Source organism: Peromyscus leucopus, chromosome 1, assembly GCF_004664715.2.
Source record: "Peromyscus leucopus breed LL Stock chromosome 1, UCI_PerLeu_2.1, whole genome shotgun sequence".
Classification (NCBI taxonomy): Eukaryota; Metazoa; Chordata; class Mammalia; order Rodentia; family Cricetidae; genus Peromyscus; species Peromyscus leucopus.
The window spans coordinates 163,214,269-163,232,730 of NC_051063.1; the positions used below are offsets into that span (position 1 = coordinate 163,214,269).

General features: G+C 39.8%; 1 protein-coding gene across 1 annotated transcript; it reads right to left on the reverse strand.

The window, feature by feature from the left end:
- Positions 1 to 255: 255 nt before the first annotated feature.
- On the reverse strand, positions 256 to 18,172 carry LOC114681691 (zinc finger protein 383). Its single transcript, XM_028855350.1, has 5 exons — positions 17,999 to 18,172; positions 16,705 to 16,769; positions 7,737 to 7,863; positions 7,349 to 7,447; positions 256 to 2,436 (listed from the first exon to the last, which is right to left on the reverse strand). The coding sequence occupies exons 2-5, from the start codon at positions 16,729 to 16,731 to the stop codon at positions 1,319 to 1,321; spliced, it is 1,371 nt and encodes a 456-aa protein (XP_028711183.1). The 5' UTR covers positions 16,732 to 16,769; positions 17,999 to 18,172; the 3' UTR covers positions 256 to 1,318.
- Between the last annotated feature and the right edge of the window lie 290 nt (positions 18,173 to 18,462).

An 18,462-nucleotide genomic window follows, 5' to 3' on the forward strand; every position in this document is an offset into this window, starting at 1 on the left:
GGTAAAGGTAAATGGCAGTTAGAAGTATGTCCCAGAAGCTAGGAGAAGTGAGTTAACAATAAAACACTTACCAAGAATTCACCAGTGAGAGGCTGGACCATAGCTCAGTGATAGAGTGCTTGTCTAGCACATATAAAGCCCTGGTCTCTATCCCCAGCAACACACACACACACACACACACACACACACACACACACACACACACACACACACACCCTTTCCACAAATCATAAAGGAAATTATGAAACAGTATGCTAATGACAAGAGAAACTTTTTATTAAACCTATACTGTATTCTAGGAATAGATGAATTCATTGGATTCTCACAGCAAACCAATGCATACACATGACTGCATATATAAAATAAGGAACAACTACTAATAACATATATAAGAAAAATCTGGAAAAATAACACTTTGCTAACTGTAATTACCTTTTGGGCATGACATTAGGATTAGGGTTAATGAAAAGGAACAAAATAGCATACAAGGAGAAAATGTGAATAAATTCAGCATTAAAAGAAATGTTTTTGGTTTTAAAAGGAACAAAATATCAAACATCTAAATATTAGTTTGGGGTCATATTACTGGAGACAGCTTTTATAAATGCAAAAATTTAGAAGCAACCATAACATGAAAAATAGTCATTTAAAAAAGATACTAAGTCATTAAACTTTGTATTGCTAGAAAAGCAATTATTATGATTTTTTAGCATGATAAAAGCAGAACACAATACCATGACTACATGTCTTTAGAAAGCAACGTCCAGCAGAATTAGTTCTACCAATTTGATAATCGTCATCTACAATCAATATAGCAATTCATTTTGACGTTTGCGCTTTGGATTATCTAGTTTTCTCATTTTTTTCACTTACAATAAAAAATAAAAATAAGCTCATGAAACACAGCAAAAAGACTGACATTGTTGCCTCAAATACAACATTGGAATTCCACAAGGAACTTAAAGTCATTACAGGTTACACAATTAAAACACTGTAATATTAGCACAAGCACAAAAAACAGTTTAGAAAACAAAAGACAGTCCTAAAAAATATAAGAAAATATGAACAACAGTATGACAAATCCCCAAGCAATGGAGAAATACAGAACTATTAAGCAACTAGCATTGGTGTGTGGGAAGAGTGTAAATGTAGACTTAGAATTCATAATCTATAGTTAAAACGATTTGGATTGAAAATATAAATACCTAATCAGGCCATGTCAAAGAAAGTAACTCTCAAATATGAATTTTTATTACTCATGAGCATGAATTCCCTGATGGTGAATAAGGTCTGAATCATTACTGTCTTCCCGTATTTCTTAAGGCTTGTCATCACTATGAATTCTCAGATGTCGGGTAAGATTTGAGCATTTATTAAAGGCCTTTCCACATTTATTACATTCATATGGTTTTTCATCTGAGTGGACTCTCTGATGTTGAAAAAGCTGTGAGTTCTGAGTAAAGGCCTTTCCACATTCAAGACATTCAAATGGTTTCTCACCAGCATGAATTCTTTGATGTTGCCGAAGTTGTGAGCTCTGAGTAAAGGATTTTCCACATTCCTTGCACTCATAAGGTTTCTCCCCAGTGTGGATTCTCTGATGATTTGTAAGGGCTGAGCCACTACTAAAGGCTTTCCCACATTCCTTGCACTCATAGGGTTTCTCACCAGTGTGGGTTCTCTGATGCTGAACAAGTTTTGAGCTCTGAGTAAAGGCTTTGCCACATTCCTTACATTCATAAGGTTTCTCACCTGTATGAACTCTGACATGTTGAAAAAGCTGTGAGCTCTTTGTAAAAGCTTTCCCACACACTTTGCAAGCATAGGGTTTTTCACCAGTGTGAATTCGCTGATGGTCAATAAGATTTGAACAATAGCTAAAGGCTTTTCCACATTCCTTACATTCATAAGGTTTCTTACCAGTGTGTATTCTCTGATGCTGAGAAAGGTATGAGCTACAACTAAAGGCCTTCCCACAGTCTTTACATTCAAAGGGTTTTTCACCAGTATGAATTTTCAGATGTCGAGTAACATGTGAACCACAACTGAAGAATTTCCCACACTCCTTACATTCATAAGACTTTTCACCAATATGAATTCTTTGATGTTGAATAAATTGTGAGTTCTGAGTAAAGACCTTTCTACATTTCTTACATTCATAGGGTTTCTCATCATTATTAATAATTTGATGTAGGGTAAAGAAAGTCTGTTGAACAAATGTGGGCATATATTCAGGACTGAGTATTTCTTCACTTAAATGACCATTTTGATATCCCAATTGTCTTGTAAATTGGCTTCCACATTCCAGAACATCTCTAAAACTGGAGTACTCAAGGCCATGCTTTTTAAGTCCCATTAACTCCCTCTGGCATGATTCTATTTCATAAACTTCCTTCTTTAGAGATAATAACTTGCTTTCACACATTGACTCCAGAGCTGAAAGGAAAGAAAGTAGCAAATGTTCTTTTCCCCTCTTATTTGGAAAAACTTAAAACTTTCATAATGGAAATTGAAAAACTAAAGCTAAAGGGAATATACTATCTAGTAGGTAAATATCATAGAGATTAAATGAGATCCGTCTAATACAGTGGTTCTCAACCTTCCTGTTGCTGCAATTCTTTAATACTATTCCTCCTGTTGTGGAGACTCTCAACCATAAAATTCTTTTCATTGCTACTTCATAACTATAATTTTGCTACTGTTATGAATCATAATGTAAATATTTTTGGAGACAGATTTTTCACAGGGGTTGCAATCCACAGGTTGAGAATCACTGGTCTAATGTGAAAAATGGAGAAGAGCACAGGGAAATTAACAAGATATAATGTGGAAGCATAGGGAGAGCATGGTGGAAATAAGTTACCAACCATTATTTTTAATATGGAATAGTCTGGAGAAGTTAGTAAAAAAAAAAAACCAAAAAAACAAAAAAAACAATGCATTGGGCACAAATCATGAAAATTCATACATATACGGCAGATTATTGGATATTTTGTGGCATAACAAATAATAAATTTGGTTTTTATTTGTTTTGGGGCTAGATAATGAGATAGGGTCTCATTACCTAGCCCTGGCTGGCCTTGAACTCAGAGATCCTCTTCCTCCCAAGTGCTAGGAGTAAAGAAATGTTCCCTGAGATGTGAGGTCTTAGTATGTAACTCTGGCTGGTTTTAAACTCTGGGATTATCTTGTCTCAGTCTCTCTATTTAGACAAAAAGGGGAAATGTTGTGGAATAATCTTTTTTTTGTACACTGTGAAGATGTGTCACTATGACTGGTTTAATAAAAAGCTGGGTGGCCAATAGCTAGGCAGGATTTTCGGGGCAGAGAGGACACTGGGAAGAAGAAATGTGGAGATACCAAGGATGCAGAGCAAGCGATATGGACATTAATTACAAAGTAAAGGTAAGCAAGCCACATAAAAGAAGTAGATTAACAGAAATGGGTTATTTTAAGTTATTAGAGCTAGTTAGAAACAAGCCTAAGCTATCAGCCAAGCTTCCATAATTAATAAGTCTGTGTGGTTATTTGGAAGCTGGCTGGTGGGACAGCAGACTTGCTACAAATGGTGTCCAATGGAACCAGAAAAGGTTCCAAACACACAAAACCAGAGCCAAACTCGGCTTCCTAGTCCTATAGTTTCTCATGTGAGCTGTGGTACAGAGACATGTCTCCTGGCTGCTTGAGCCGCCAGCGTTCCATGAGCTAAGCTCTGAGGTTTAAGTTTCGCTCATGAAGACAGAAAACATTACAGATACACAGTAAAGCAGGTTCACATGGGGAAAAAAAAAACTCTAAACATGTTACAATGTGTTAAAAAATGTGCGGTAAGCTTAAGAAAAGAAAATGGATACAGACAGTCATAGAAAAAATAATTTATGGGGCTGGAGAGATGGCTCAGAGGTTAAGAGCATTGGCTGCTCCTCCAGAGGTCCTGAGTTCAATTCCCAGCACCTCATGGTGGCTCCCAACTATCTGTAATGAGATCTGGTGCCCTCTTCTGGCCTGTAGGCATACATGCAGATGTAACACTGCATATGTAATAAATAAATAAATCTTTAAAAAAATAATAATTTATGAATAAGATCTTCAAAGAAAAAATAAATATAAAAATGATAAGCCACGTAGACTTGGGAAATACATAGGGATTCTGGACCCTGTATGGTGTTGTACTGGCTTTAAATTTTTTGATTGCTGATGAGCAAACAATAGTGCTGAGAGATACTGGATTATAAAAGCTACTAAATTAAAGCAATCTATATATTTTAAAAATGTCAACTTCAAAATGGAAGTCAAAAATATGTTATTTGGGGAAGAGGTTATGCTTTTGTTTGTATAGAAAACAAAAGGTTGTGGATTCATTCAAGGTTGATAGAGCTCAGATTTGATGCGGTGAGATACCCTGAAAATCCTGACTATAGACATAAAGACGTAAACCCAGAAAATCTACAAGACAGGTGATGTGTTTACCTGCTCAAACATAAAATAAAAAATGTCTTTGGCTGGCTTGTGTACAACGCACAGTCCATACTACGCACAGTCCATACATGTGTTATGCAGATATGTATGTTTCGTTTATGTTTTCAGAGCAAGGGCACCAGACACCAATGAAAATGGGTGGCCCAGGTGACCCAGCCTCTCAGATGCCTCTGTTGCGGTTTCCTCAGAGTTCTGCATCCAAAAGGGCTTCAAGGCTGCTGGCTGAGATGGTCCAGCCTCATAGACTGCTCCAGCCAGACTTCAGATAATCCCTACATTTTCCCATCACACCAAGATTAGACAACAGCTAGCTTTCCCAGGACTTGAACATTATACCAATTTTCTCTGGGTCCTGTAAAGATACAGTACCCCCACCAATAGTAAGCAGTAGAGAGAACATGACACCCATATTCCCAAGAGATCAGATGGGTGGTTTTGATCATTTGATAAGTTATGGATGTTTGTTATCATTTAGAGGGGTTGTTTACAAATTGTTACTGGTCATGGTCAGGGAGATAGCAAAACAAAGGGGATAAGATTCAGGGATTTCTTTCTGAAGAGGAAAAGGGGGATATAATATAAAAATGATGTGATAAAAAGGTAGACTGTTGAGTCTACTTTTGAACAACCATTAGTCTCAAATATTTTACAATGGTGTGGATTTTGGTATATTTATACAAATTTAAGGGTTTTTTTTTTTAATACTGTGTCTATGTTTCTACTCTTGTTTAAGATATTTTTGTATATTAATACAAATTAAAGGTTATTTTTGTTATACTGTATCAGATGTTTCTATTTCTTGTTTAAGGTATTGCATCTATGCAGCTCATTTAAACATGTAAAGTTCTAGTCCTTGAAAGCTATTTAGGATAATAAAGAAATACTGGTTAGTAGTTAGTCATCTATAACAATCAAACTTATAGCCATGTTAGGTATATTTTCAAGGTCAATCAGAGACATATTCTAAATAGACAGTGGTCTACAAACACTTCAGAGACCTACAGAATATGGCATTTTAATGTTTTAATAACATAAGGCTTTTCATGAGAGTGAGACATAAGTGCTCCTGGCAGCACCAATCTACTTAAAAAAAGGATAAGGGGCGTTGAAGAACCTCCAACTGTAGTTTACTTTCTCTGTAGCAAAAGCTAGGCATTTAGGCATGAAACTGCGTTTACCTCAACTGCTGACAGTATGCTGTCCAAACTGGACAAGTAGGACACACACACACAAAACGACTGACAAACTTTGCCAAGACAGGATAGGACAGTCCTTCAAAAATGTCCTGCTTCACAGAAAAGTCTGCTAGATATTCTAGGTCTGTAGGTTGAAGATGGATGTCCCAATGTTACAGAGGAACCTTGGGTGACTGTCCAGGCAGCCAGATGTCTCTGTCATTTCTTAATAGTTTTGGAAGTTGCTTGCTCAGCACTTCCTGTTTACTCAGGTAATAATATATTCTTTTCGGGTTGCTGATGGAAACGGAAGACTAGATAATTATAGTGTTACAGTTTTCCTTATTATGAAATTCAGAAAAGAAACTTACATAAGAGATGCAAAATTTATAAGGCTGAGAGACATAAAAGTTTAAATTGTTTATCTAAAAAACTGTTTTGATGTCTAAAAAGATTGTTTTAAGATGGTAATACAAGTTATAATAAAAACTGTTTTGGTATAAACCTTTTTAGTTTATCAATATTGATGATAGAGTACTATTTCTAAGTATGCCACCTACAAGTAGACTGGACACTGTATGCTTACCTGATAATCATTCTTACTGTATATAGTTTTATTATATTAGAGTTAAAACCTTTCCTTTTTATCTAGACAAAAATGGGGAAATGTGGAATAATCTTTTTGTACACTGTGAAGATGTCACTCTGATTGGCTTAATAAGAGCTGAACAGCCAATGGCTAGGCAGGATTTGGGGGGCAGAAAGGATGCTGGGAAGAAGGGCAGAGACACCAGGGACACAGAGCAAGCAGCATGGGCATTACAAAGTAAAGATAACTGAGCCATGTAAAAGAAGTAGATTAGTAGAAATGGGTTAATTTAAGTTATGAGCTAGTTAGAAACAAGCCTAAGCTGTCAGCCAAGCTTTCATAATTAATAATAAGTCCTGTGTGGTTATTTGGGAGCTGGTATGCAGGACAGAAAAATCTGCCTACAGCTAGGATGATAAACATATAGTACCACATTGGTGTTTGTCCCAGTTTTCTGCCACTGAACTTCAAAAGCCCTTGGGACTCTGAATGACAGCAATATCTTTGTACTGCTACTGAGGCAGTTCAAGACAGGACTCAGAGAGCCTCAGGATTTGTTCTGGAAAAATGGTCTGGTGGTTAAGCAAATATGATGCTCTTGCAGAGGACCCAGGTTCAGTTCCCAGCATCCACAAGGCAGCTCACAACTACCTGTGACTGTTTTTCCAGAGGATTCATGTACTCTTCTGACATACACCACACATACTCAGTTCCTTAGAAGGTTGGGATTTCACCTATCTGACCTCTGGATGGAGGAAAGACTGAGATGCCAGTTATGTAACTGTACCTACGTAAAAGCAAAAACAAGCTTGATGACCTGAGTCTGATCCTCAGGACCTACATGATGGAGAGAGAACCAACTCCAGGAAGTTGTCCTTTGACCTCTACACATTCACCCCATATAATAAATAAATAAATAAATAAATAAATAAATAAATAAATAAATATATGCAACTAAAAAAAATGTTTTTGGAAGAACTTGGTTTTCTCACTAGACCCAGGTTCTTGGCAGAAACTTCCAAAATAACATCTCAAAGGTGCTGTTTCTTCAATCAGCAGCGAGTTATCCCTGCAGGCACTGCTCTGCTGAGTGTTTCTCACTTACCTGAGCACAGGCCTCTTGTGAGCTCTTTGCCAATCATCCAGGGCTCTTTGCCTTGTTCCAATAAAGAGATCACCTGAGGCTTGGGAATGTGAAGTCCTGCTTACAAGAAAAGATATGGAACACGGTTATGCTGTGGGAAACAAATCCATCCTCGATCATCAAGCAAGAGATGCCATAACAGGAATAGCCAAAAAACGAAGAAGCAGCTTCAGCCACAGCCCGCTGGAGCTGCCTGTTTCCCAGGCTTCTTTTCAGCCCAGCTGAAACCATTTATTTGCAAAGAAGGAGCAGGAATTCAGGTGGCAAAGTTGAGAAGCAGCTGAGAAATTCACTGAGGAAGAAGCAGACACTCCAGAGAACGGCGAGTTGTTGGCACGGGTGTTCTTACCCACTGAAAGCAGGTGACTGTAGTTCTCCAACATCACATCTCTGTACAAGTCCTTCTGAGCAGGGCCTAGGCACTCCCACTCCTCCTGAGAGAAGTCCAGAGACACGTCACTGAACACCATCGATTTCTGAAATAACAAACACACACCCTAGCTGTATAACACAAAATTTACTTCCAAAACTTTGGTGCTTGTGCTGTGGGGTTCAGCAAATGGGCCATTATACTGATGTCACCAAGAACCAGTACCTCTGGATGCTCTGTTCATTCAGAAAGAGATGACAGAAAGCCAAGCATGCTGATACATGACTATAACCCCAGCCTCGGGGATGCTGGGGCAAGGGGACTCATTGGGAGTCTGAGCTCTCAGCCTGGGTTATATATTGAATTCAAGGTCAGTCTTAGCTATATAGTGAGGTCAAGTCTCAAAACAATAGGACTAGAGGTAGCTCACTGGTAAAGCCCTGCTTTCAATCCTCAGCACCAAAATAAACAAACAAACAAACAAACAAACAAATAGTTTCTTATTAATATAATTATTTTTCTGGTGGCTAAATGTTTTGATTTCCAATTGTACAATCTCAACAGCTTATATACACTGGCCAGACTAATTGGAACCATCCATTATCATACTGTCCTTATTTCTGAGATAAAGAAAACTAATGATTCATATACAAAGTCAATATGACCCACATTTCCTGTTGGACTTCAACTTAAACATGTTTTATAAATGCCACAAGAGTCTCAGAGGTCCATAACAGCCACTAATTATGATTCCACAGCCTCATTTCACAGCTAGGAAATCTTTCAATGTTTGGAACTATCAACCCCATTTCCCATTCTCTCACTGGAAAACACTAGTTTGCAGACATGATTTTGGCTTCTTCATGGGTCTTGCCAGCTAAGTGACTCATATTGCCACCTCATCAAATCACAGATTAATAGAAATGAATTAATTTAAGTTGTAAGAGCTAGTTAGAAACAAGCCTAAGCTAAGGTCAAGCTCTCATAAGTCTTTGTGTCATTATTTGGGAGCTGGTGATACAGAGAAAGACTTGGTACACAGGGGAGGTTTTGAGAAAATAAGACTGGGTAAGGAAAGAAATACCCTAGAAACTATACCAGTCTTATAATAAATGCTTAAAGCAGTCAGAGAATAACTATCTCTACTTTCCTTATTAGAATTCTTAGTGGGAATATGGAACAAATACTATCTATACTGTTGCAGGATTTTGTTTACACTGTAAAGATGTGTCTTTGCCTAAGATGCCTTCTGATTGATTTAGAAAAGAGCTAAATGGCCAATAGCTAGGCAGGAGAGAATAGGTGGGACTTCTGGGTAGAGAGAGAGAAACTGGAAAAAGGAATCTAGGCACGAGGATTTGCCAGCAAGACACGGAGAGGAAACAGGGTGCAGGATGGAACACGGGTAACATGACATGACAGAACATAGATTAATATAAATGGGTTAATTTAAGTTAAAAGAGCGAGTTGAGAACAAGCCTAAGCTAAGGCCAAGCTTTCATAATAATAAGTCTCTGTGTCATTATTTGTGAGCTGGCAGCCCAAAGAAAAATCCGACTACACTATTCTTTATATGACATTGCATTTTATTTATTTAACTTGAGACAGGGATTCACTAGGTAGCCTTTGTTGGCCTGGAACTTGTTATGTAGACCAGGCAGGCCTTGAACTCACAGAGATCTGTCTGCCTCAGCATCCCAAGTACTAGGATTAAAGGTTTATACCATCTCCCCCAGCTATTTTTATTATGAGCTATTCTTTTTCTCTAGGGAAACTTCATGTCTTGATGTGTGCTCTCACACATTGCACCTGGAAACAGAGACTGATACAACCACCTGGAAAGTCAGCATCATTTCTAGTGGAAAGCATGGCAACCTATGGGCCAGCAATTTGACTACTAGGGATATACCTAAAAGAAGCACATAACATATGTGCACTAAAAGACACAAAATGCCCTGTTCATAACAATCCTACTTTGAAAACAACTCAAATGCCAATAATGGAATAGGCTGTGCTATATATAGTCCACAATCAAAGAAAAATTGTTTTTTGAGGTTGGGTATTGTATGCAGCACAAGCTGGCTTGGATCCACTATGTAGCCTGAAATTTATGTTCCTGTTGCCTCAGCCTCTTGAGTACTGAGATTATAGGTCCCACCTTATCTGACTTTGTACAATGAAATTTAAAGGACATTACAATAGTACTGAACAATGCCAAGCAAAAGGAACCAACAAAAAGAATAGACATTCTGTGATTCTGCTTACATAAAATAGAGTATAAGTAAAATTAATTGACAGATACAGAAGAAAATAAAGGTTATCTTTGGGAGAAGTAGATAGCAAGTAGAGAAGAACAGGACTTCCACAGTGCTGGTGATGTTCTACTTCCTAATCAGATGAGAACTCTGCTTAAACAAATGTGTGCATTTAAAAAAATTATCCCACGACAGCTTGTTCCTCTATACTTTCAAAATGTATGTTATACTTCTTAAATTACATTTTTATTTTGTTCATGAGTGGAGGTTAGAGAATAACCTGTGGGAATCCCAGTTCTCTCATTCCAACATGTAGGTCATATGGACTGAACCCAGATCATCAGACTTGGTAGCAGGCACATGTGGTGATATTTTGTGTATGCTCTAACAAATAAAGCTTGCCTGAAGGTCAAAGCCAGCCACTAGTTAGCCATAGAGGCCAGGCAGTGGTGGCACACACCTTTAATCCCAGCACTTGGGATCTCATGCCTTTGCCCCCAGTACTTGGGAGGCACACATGCCTTTAATCCCAGCGCTAGGGAGGTTGACATAGGAAGTGATATGGTTGGGTGGAGAAAAGGAAAATAAGGCAAGAGGAGACAGGAGCTCAGTCCTTTCAGCTGAGGAGTCGGTGAGGTGAGAGGTGGTTGTGGCTTGTTCCTTTGTCTCTCTGATCTCCCAGCATTTACCCCAATATCTGGCTCCAGGTTTTATTAAGACCAATTAGGATTTGTGCTGCAGGCACACTATTTGCAGAGCCATCCTGACAGACATTCCCCCCACCCCGAGACTGGATCTCATATGTCTGTGCTGGTATTGAGCTCACTATGTAACCAAGGATGACCTTGAACATCTAGTCTTCCTGCCTCTAACTTCCAAGTGTTGGAATTATAGGAGTGCATTCCTCTACAGCTGCTTAATGTGGTGTTGGAGAACTGAACCCAGTGCTGTGTATAAACTAACTAGTCAAACACTACCAATTAAACTGCATCCTTGGCCCTGTATGTGATTATTCTTAAATCACCTTTTATCATTCTATCATTAGATTTATCCAATATTGCAATACCAAGGGTCAAAAGTTAGCAGCCAGAATGAAGATATTTATCAACAACTGTTGAAAAATTTAATTGGCAAAAACCATATTATAAATTGGTACATACATACCATATAGTCCTTCCCTGACTGCTTAGGAAAATATTCATATGTATACCAGGATACCTGTAAAGATATTTTAAAAGCAACCTGGTGCCCACCATCTAGTGTATTTTAAGACAAAAGGTCTTAAAAAGGTTTTAACACACAAAAACAGCCAGATGCAGCTTCCTAGTCTCACAGTCTCATGCCAGCTGCAATGCAGAGACACATTTCCCAACAGCTGCCTGTGAGATGGAGCCGGCCTCCAGCCACCATGAGCTAAGCGGTGTGGTGGTCCAGCAGTCTTTCACATGGGCTGCAGCACAGAGAGGCTTCTCCTAGCCACTGCCTGGGGGCTTGAGGACACTGCCAGCATACTGCATGGCAGGTTTAGGGTTTTTGCTCATACAGACAGAATAGGTTACAGATATACAGTAAAGACAGATTCAGACAGAAACAACCTCTAAACAGGTTACAGTTTGTTTATAAATATATGTAGGCTTGGAAGAGAAAAGAAAAAGGGTAGAAAAAGCCCTTAAAAAGGAATAGAGTAATAAGAAATATAATAAGCCACATTAAAGATAGGAAATACACACAGAGTCTGGATCCTGTATGTTATTGTGTTGTCATTGAATTTTTTGGCTGCTAAGAGACCTTGGATTATGGAAACTGCTGGATTAAACCAACCTATATATTTTTAAAAATCTTGACGTCAAAATTTAAGTCAAAAGACATGTTACTTTGGGGCAGAGGTTATGCTTTTGTTTCCACAGGAAATGAAAGGCTATGGATTCATTCTGGGTTAAGGAAAATCATGTTTGATTGACAAAGACCACCTGAAACAAACATCCTGGCTACAAACATAAAAAAATAAATAAATTTAAAAGAACTATAAGACACATGATGTATATTTTACCTGCTCAAACACATAACAAAAAATCATCTTTGACTGACTTGTATACAATGGATAATCTATACTTGTACTAATACAGATATGTATGTTACCTTTAAAATTTTATATATTTTCACAGCAAGGAGATCAGACACCAGTGAAAATGATGGCCCAGGAAAAAGGATGGAAGTAGAAAATCTCACCCTGAGTGAGGTAACCCAGACTCAGAAAGACAAACATGGTGTGAACTCACTCATAAGTGGACAAAGGATAATGAGACTACAACCCATAGCTCCAGAGAAGCTAGAAAACAAGGAGGACCCTAAGAGGGATGCATGGATCGCCTTGGGAACGGAAAACAGATGAGATCTCCATGAGTAAACTGGGGGCGGGGGGGGGGGGCAATAGAGGAGAGGGGATGGGGGATGAGAACATGAGGAAACAGGAGGGTCGAGCTGGGGGAGGGATGGAGTGGGACAGCAATGAAAGAGATAGAGGGAGACATTATGGGGTAAGGGAGAAACATGGTGCTAGGGAAATCCCCAGGAATCCACAAGGACGACCCTAGATTGGACTAGTAGCAATAATGGAGGAGGTGCCTGAAGTGCCCTACCCTTATAATCAGATTGGTGTCGTCACAGACCCTTCATCCAGTAACTGATGGATGCAGATGCAGAGATCCACAACCAAGCACTAGGCCAAGCTTTGGGAGTCCAGTCAGAGAGGGAAGAGGAATTATATGAGCAAGGGGGTCAAGATCATGATGGGGAAATCTACAGAGACAACTGAACCAAGCTCATAGGAACTCACAAACTTAGCTGTGGAGCCTGCATGGGACTGCACTAGACCCTCTGCATACGGGAGACAGTTGTGTAGCTGGGTCTGTTTGAGGGGCCCCTAGCAGTGTGATCAGGATCCATCCCTGGTGCATGAGCCGGCTTTCTGGAGCCCATTACCTATGGTCAGATGCCTTGCTCACCCTTGATGCAGTGGGGAGGGGCTTGGTCCTGCCTCAACTGAATGTACCAGGCTTTGTTGTCCCCCTATGGGAGAACTTACCCTTTTGGAGGGGGGGGTTGGAGTTGGGTTGGTGGGGGAAAGGTGTGGGGGTAGGGGGGTGGGGGGAGGGATGAGAGAGGGATCTGTGGTTGGTATGCAAAAATGAAAAAAAAAATTAAAAAAAAAAAGATGGTCCAGAGGATCCAGCATCCGGAATAGCTTCCAGGCTACTGACCGAGATGACCCAGCCACACAGAATATACTACAGCAAAGACTTAACAATTATTCTGATTTTTCTCAAGGTCCCCTCAAACATTACCAGCTCCCCGAATCAGCAGGAAGTAGTCTAGAAAACTATGCCCACATTCCCCCCAAAATGGGTTATGGATATTTATTATCATTTAAAAAGAGTTGGTTACAAGCTGTTATTGGTAATGGTCAGGAAAAAAGCTGAACAAAGGAGTTAGATTCAGGGATCTCATTCTAAAAATAAAAGAGGGGATCAGAAATAATAGGATAAAAGAGTAGATTATTAAATCTACTTTAATCCAAAAAAAGATTTTGGTTTATTGATACAAATTTAAAGTTAATTTTATTATATATATATATATATATATATATATATATATATATATATATTCTACTTTTGTTTGGGGTATTGTGCTTATGTAGCTCATTTAAAAATGTACGATTAAAAATACAGATTAATAGTCATCTATAATATTCAAACTTACAGTCATGTTAGGTATGTTTTCAAGGTCATACAAAGATATATTTATATAGATAGATGGTCTTAAAACACTTCAAAGACATAGAGAATATGGCATTTAATGTTTAATAACCTAAGGCTTTTCATGACAGTGAGACATATTTGCTCTTGGCAGCACCAATCTACTTCAGATAAGATGATGGGCATTAAAAAAACTCCATATGGAGTTTGCTTTCTTCAATGGCAAAAGCTAGTCATGTGGGCAAAGAAACTGCCCTTGCCTCAATTGCTGACAGTTACTGTCCAAACTGGACCAGCACTGTGCAAGAAAGGTGACTACCAATTTTTGCCCAAGACAAGGTAGGACAGTTCTTCAGAATTCCCTGTTCTACAGGAAACTGTCAGATATGCCAGGCCTATAGGCCACAGTTAGACGCCCCAACGTTAGAGAAGAACTTTGGGTAACTGTCCAGGCAGTGAGATGTCCTGTTGTTAGGTAATATTTTACCCTTCTGGGGTCTTCGATGGAGTTGAAGACTAGGTAGTTATAGTTTTCCTTAGTTATGGTAAAAGATAAATTAGATACAAAAGTTTGGACTCACAAAGATAAGATAAATGATAGAGTATTTAATTTTGTGAAATACAAATATACTAGATACTGTAATTGCCATTCTTAATAAATGTTTTGTTATATAGTTTTACTATGTTAAGGTTAAAACTTTTTTTTTTTTTTTTTTTTTGGTTTTTAGAGACAGGGTTTCTCTGTGTAGCCTGTCCTGGATCTTGCTCTGTAGCCCAGGCTGGCCTTGAACTCACTGAGATCTGCCTGGCTTTGCCTCCTGAGTGCTGGGATTAAAGGCATGTGCCACCACTGTCCAGCCAAAACCTTTTTAATTAGACAAAAGGGAGAAATGCCGTGGAATAATCCTTCTGTACACTAGAATATGTATTACTCTCATTGGTTAACAAAGAAGCTGAGTGGTCTATAGCAAGGCAGGATAAAGTTAGGCTGGACAATCAAACTGAGGAAACTGGGATGAAGAAGGGCAGAGTCAGGGGAGACACCAGCCAGCCAGCCAGCTGCCGAGGAAGAGGGTGTGTAGAAAATGAGGTAACAAGCCAGGTGGTGGTGGTGCACGCCTTTAATACCAGCACTCAGGATGCAGAGGAAGGCAGATTTCTGTGAGTTCAAGACTAGCTTGATCTACAAAGTGAGTTCCAGGACAGCCAGCACTGCACAGAGAAACCCTGTTTCAAAAAGCAAAAAAACAAACCAAAAAAATAGAAAATAAAATGAGGTAACAAGCCATGAGCCATGTGACAAAGCATAGATAAGAAATGTGACTTAATTTAAATGTAAGAACAAGCTAGTAACAAGCCCGAGTTACTGGCCGAGCATTTATAATTCATATTAAGCCTCTTAGTGTTATTTGAGAGCAGCTGCAGGACAGGAAAACTCTGCCTACAGTAACCTTTTGATAATACTTAAAAACTGAAACCAATGTCCAATCTATAGCTGTTGTGGAATAATCTTTTTGTACACTATGAAGAGTTTTCACTTGGATTAGTTTAATAAAAGTGAATGGCCAATAGCTAGGCAGGATTTGGGGGGCAGAGAGGATGCTAGGAAGAAAGGCAGATATAGAGTCGTGAGCCAGGCACAGATAAAGCAGGAAAGCAGCATGGGCAGTACAGAGAAAAGTTAACAAAGCCACGAGCCAGAAAATAAATTAATAGAAATGGGTTAAGTTATAAGAGCTAGTTAGAAAAATGCCTAGGCTATCAGCCGAGTTAATAATTAATAATAAGTCTCCACGTGGTTATTTGGGAGCTGGCTGGCAGGACAGAAACATCCCTCTACATACAGTTATCTGTAGTAAGGTTACTCTAGCTTTTTTTTTTTTTTTTTTTTTAAGAAAAAGGGTCTCACTGTACAGTTTTCAATTAACAGAACAGGGGCTAGTCTCAAGCTCACAGAAATTGGCCTGCCTCTCATTTAGGAAATATGGAATTTTTTCAAGAAAGGCAAAACTCAAATCATTATATAGAACTTGGTTGCTTATTCCTGGAACCCAGTACTTAGGAGGCTAAAGCAAGAGAATCTGAAGTTTGAAGTCAGCCTGGCTTCACAGTGAGACCCTGTCTCAGAGCTAAACACAACCAACAAAAGACTCAAAACTGGGGGCTGAGCGATGGCTCAGTGGTTAAGAATGCTTCCTGCTCTTGCAGAGGACCCAGGTTTTGTTCCCAGCTCTCATATGGTGGCTCACTACCTTCTATAATTCCAGTTCTAGAGGATCCAACACCCTCTTCTGGCCTCCACAAGCACTGCATATATGAGGTGCTAAACATATATATATATATATATATATATAGACAAAACAATCATACACATAAAATGAAAACATATAAACCTTGTTTTTTAAAGTATGGTGACTCACACATATAATTCCAGCACTCAGGGAAGTGGAGGCAGGAGAATCAGAAGAATAAGGTCATCCTCAGCTACATAAGGAGTTTGAGACCACCCTGTCTCAAAAAAACAAAACAAAGCAAACAACCACCAAACTACTGCCATGCATAATTTTTAGTGGAAATATATGAAATGGTTAATGCTGTAAAAGATCCCATCCTTGAAAATAACATGAGAAGGAAATTGATCAAACAGTTTATTTTTGTGTAGTGGAAATTTAACTCAACCCTGATTCTGAAATTCTTTGAAAATAACCACGTTTTAGATGTGTGTTGAGAAAGAAACAAAAACTTTAGAAGTATCTATTTCCTAAATTAACATGTGACCATTATACTGAATGAAGTCAGAGCAAACACAGGCTTTGTGTCCATGTCCGAGTTTTCTACCATTTTCATGAAGGGAAAATTTGAAGAACCAGGTCACTTTATGAGTCTGTGTTACGCAAGTCCATCCCAGAGAAAAGCAAAAAGGAAACCCCACTGCACCTTATGTTTGGCTTGGTCCACAGCCATTCCTCTTTTCTCCACTGGGTACCTCTGGAGGGGCTGAGCTGGGGAAGAAAGAAGGAATTGTAAGGTACTAAGCCATTTAATAAAAGGTCGCCCTGGATCCATACCTGTCACCCAGGGAGAAGACGTCTAGGTTGTCATGAGCATTTCTAGAGTTAGAGAAGGAATGAAGCCTATGTTTTCCAAGACTGGAATCGGTTCTCATCTCACTGGGGTCTCTTGGGACAGAAAACTGGAGTCACTTGGGCAGGCAGAGGCATCCCACACCTACAAATCCATAACTCCAGTCACTCACTCACCATAGGAATCTCACATAGCCTCACACCTACACCTACTATGGGAGCCCACAACTGACTCAGTTTCCCAATTTGAATCTGAAGTCTATTCTGCATCGATAGCGTTCAGGCTTGCTTGCTCCAGGGCTGTGAGGAAGTCCTGATTAGCCTGCAGAGTCTCCTTGAAGGGCTGTGAGAAAGTCCTGATTAGCCCACAGGAAGAAACACACTATCTAGGTAGACACAGACTGCTGATGCCAGCCGGAGGTACATTGAGATAGAAATGAAACTGCCTGTTCCTTGACGCAATGCAGGATAGACAGTGGTTGAAAGCCTGTGCTGTGCATTGTACCCAAACAATAGCACAACATATGGCCGAATAGCGACAGTAACACATCTACCCTGAGGATACAACCACATCCACACGTTTACGTGAACTACACCACATAAAACCGCACAGTGCTACAAATGGTCACAATAACACACTCACTGCGGAGCCACACAATAGTTAAAATTCCCTCCAGTTCTCCACATGAGAATTATACAAAATCACACACTCAACAGAACACAGCAGCCTCTCAGATATACATACTGTCAGCCTGACAATATTATACTCATCTTCCAACCATAAAGTTCACATAAATCACACTCAAACATCTTCACAGAGTCACAAGCACCCAATACACATAGTATATGCATACACACACACAGTCCCCTCAAGCCAACAGTCATGCAGGCATAATTACTAGTTCTCTAGTAACACACAAGTTATGCCGTTACACACATCCAGCCAAACACACGGGGACGCAATCACACCTACACACACTGCCGCGCAGTTACCAATCACATACACTAATAACGAAAATGTGTATACCTGCACACACGGCTCTGAGTATGTTCACAGAGAAACCTAAGAATCAGACCCGCGCACTCGTGGCGCCCTAGGGTCACTTAAGGTCACACTCACACACAGCCAAGAGCTCGCTACTGCTCACCCAGCTAGACCAACTCCCACAGGCCTGACAGCTCGGATCCCGACTGGTACTTCTCTTCAGACCCCAGGGCCGCACTAACAAGGACCTAGGCCGCTCACCGCACACTTTTCCGTCCCCGGACAACGAGGGTCCCGCAGGCAAAAGAAGGGGCTGCCTTGAGTTCGCGGACGTTTCTGGGAAATGTAGTCCGCGATGGGACCTGGCGGGGAAAATGGAGTCCACTCTCGGACTCCCGCCAGGGCACTGCTTGAGGCAGGCCGAGGGGCTCGCTCCGCACTTGAAATTGCGTGAGCGAGCTTCCTAGACACAACAAGTACAAGCTCGGACAGAAACTCTCACAACACGCAGGGCTGACATCGTGGAAACAAGCCCTATCCATGATACCGGGCAACATCAGGGAATCACTGTTTTCTGTGTAGGACAGTAGGGGCCAGGTTGGCGCCGGAAGTTGTGTGGCGTCGCGT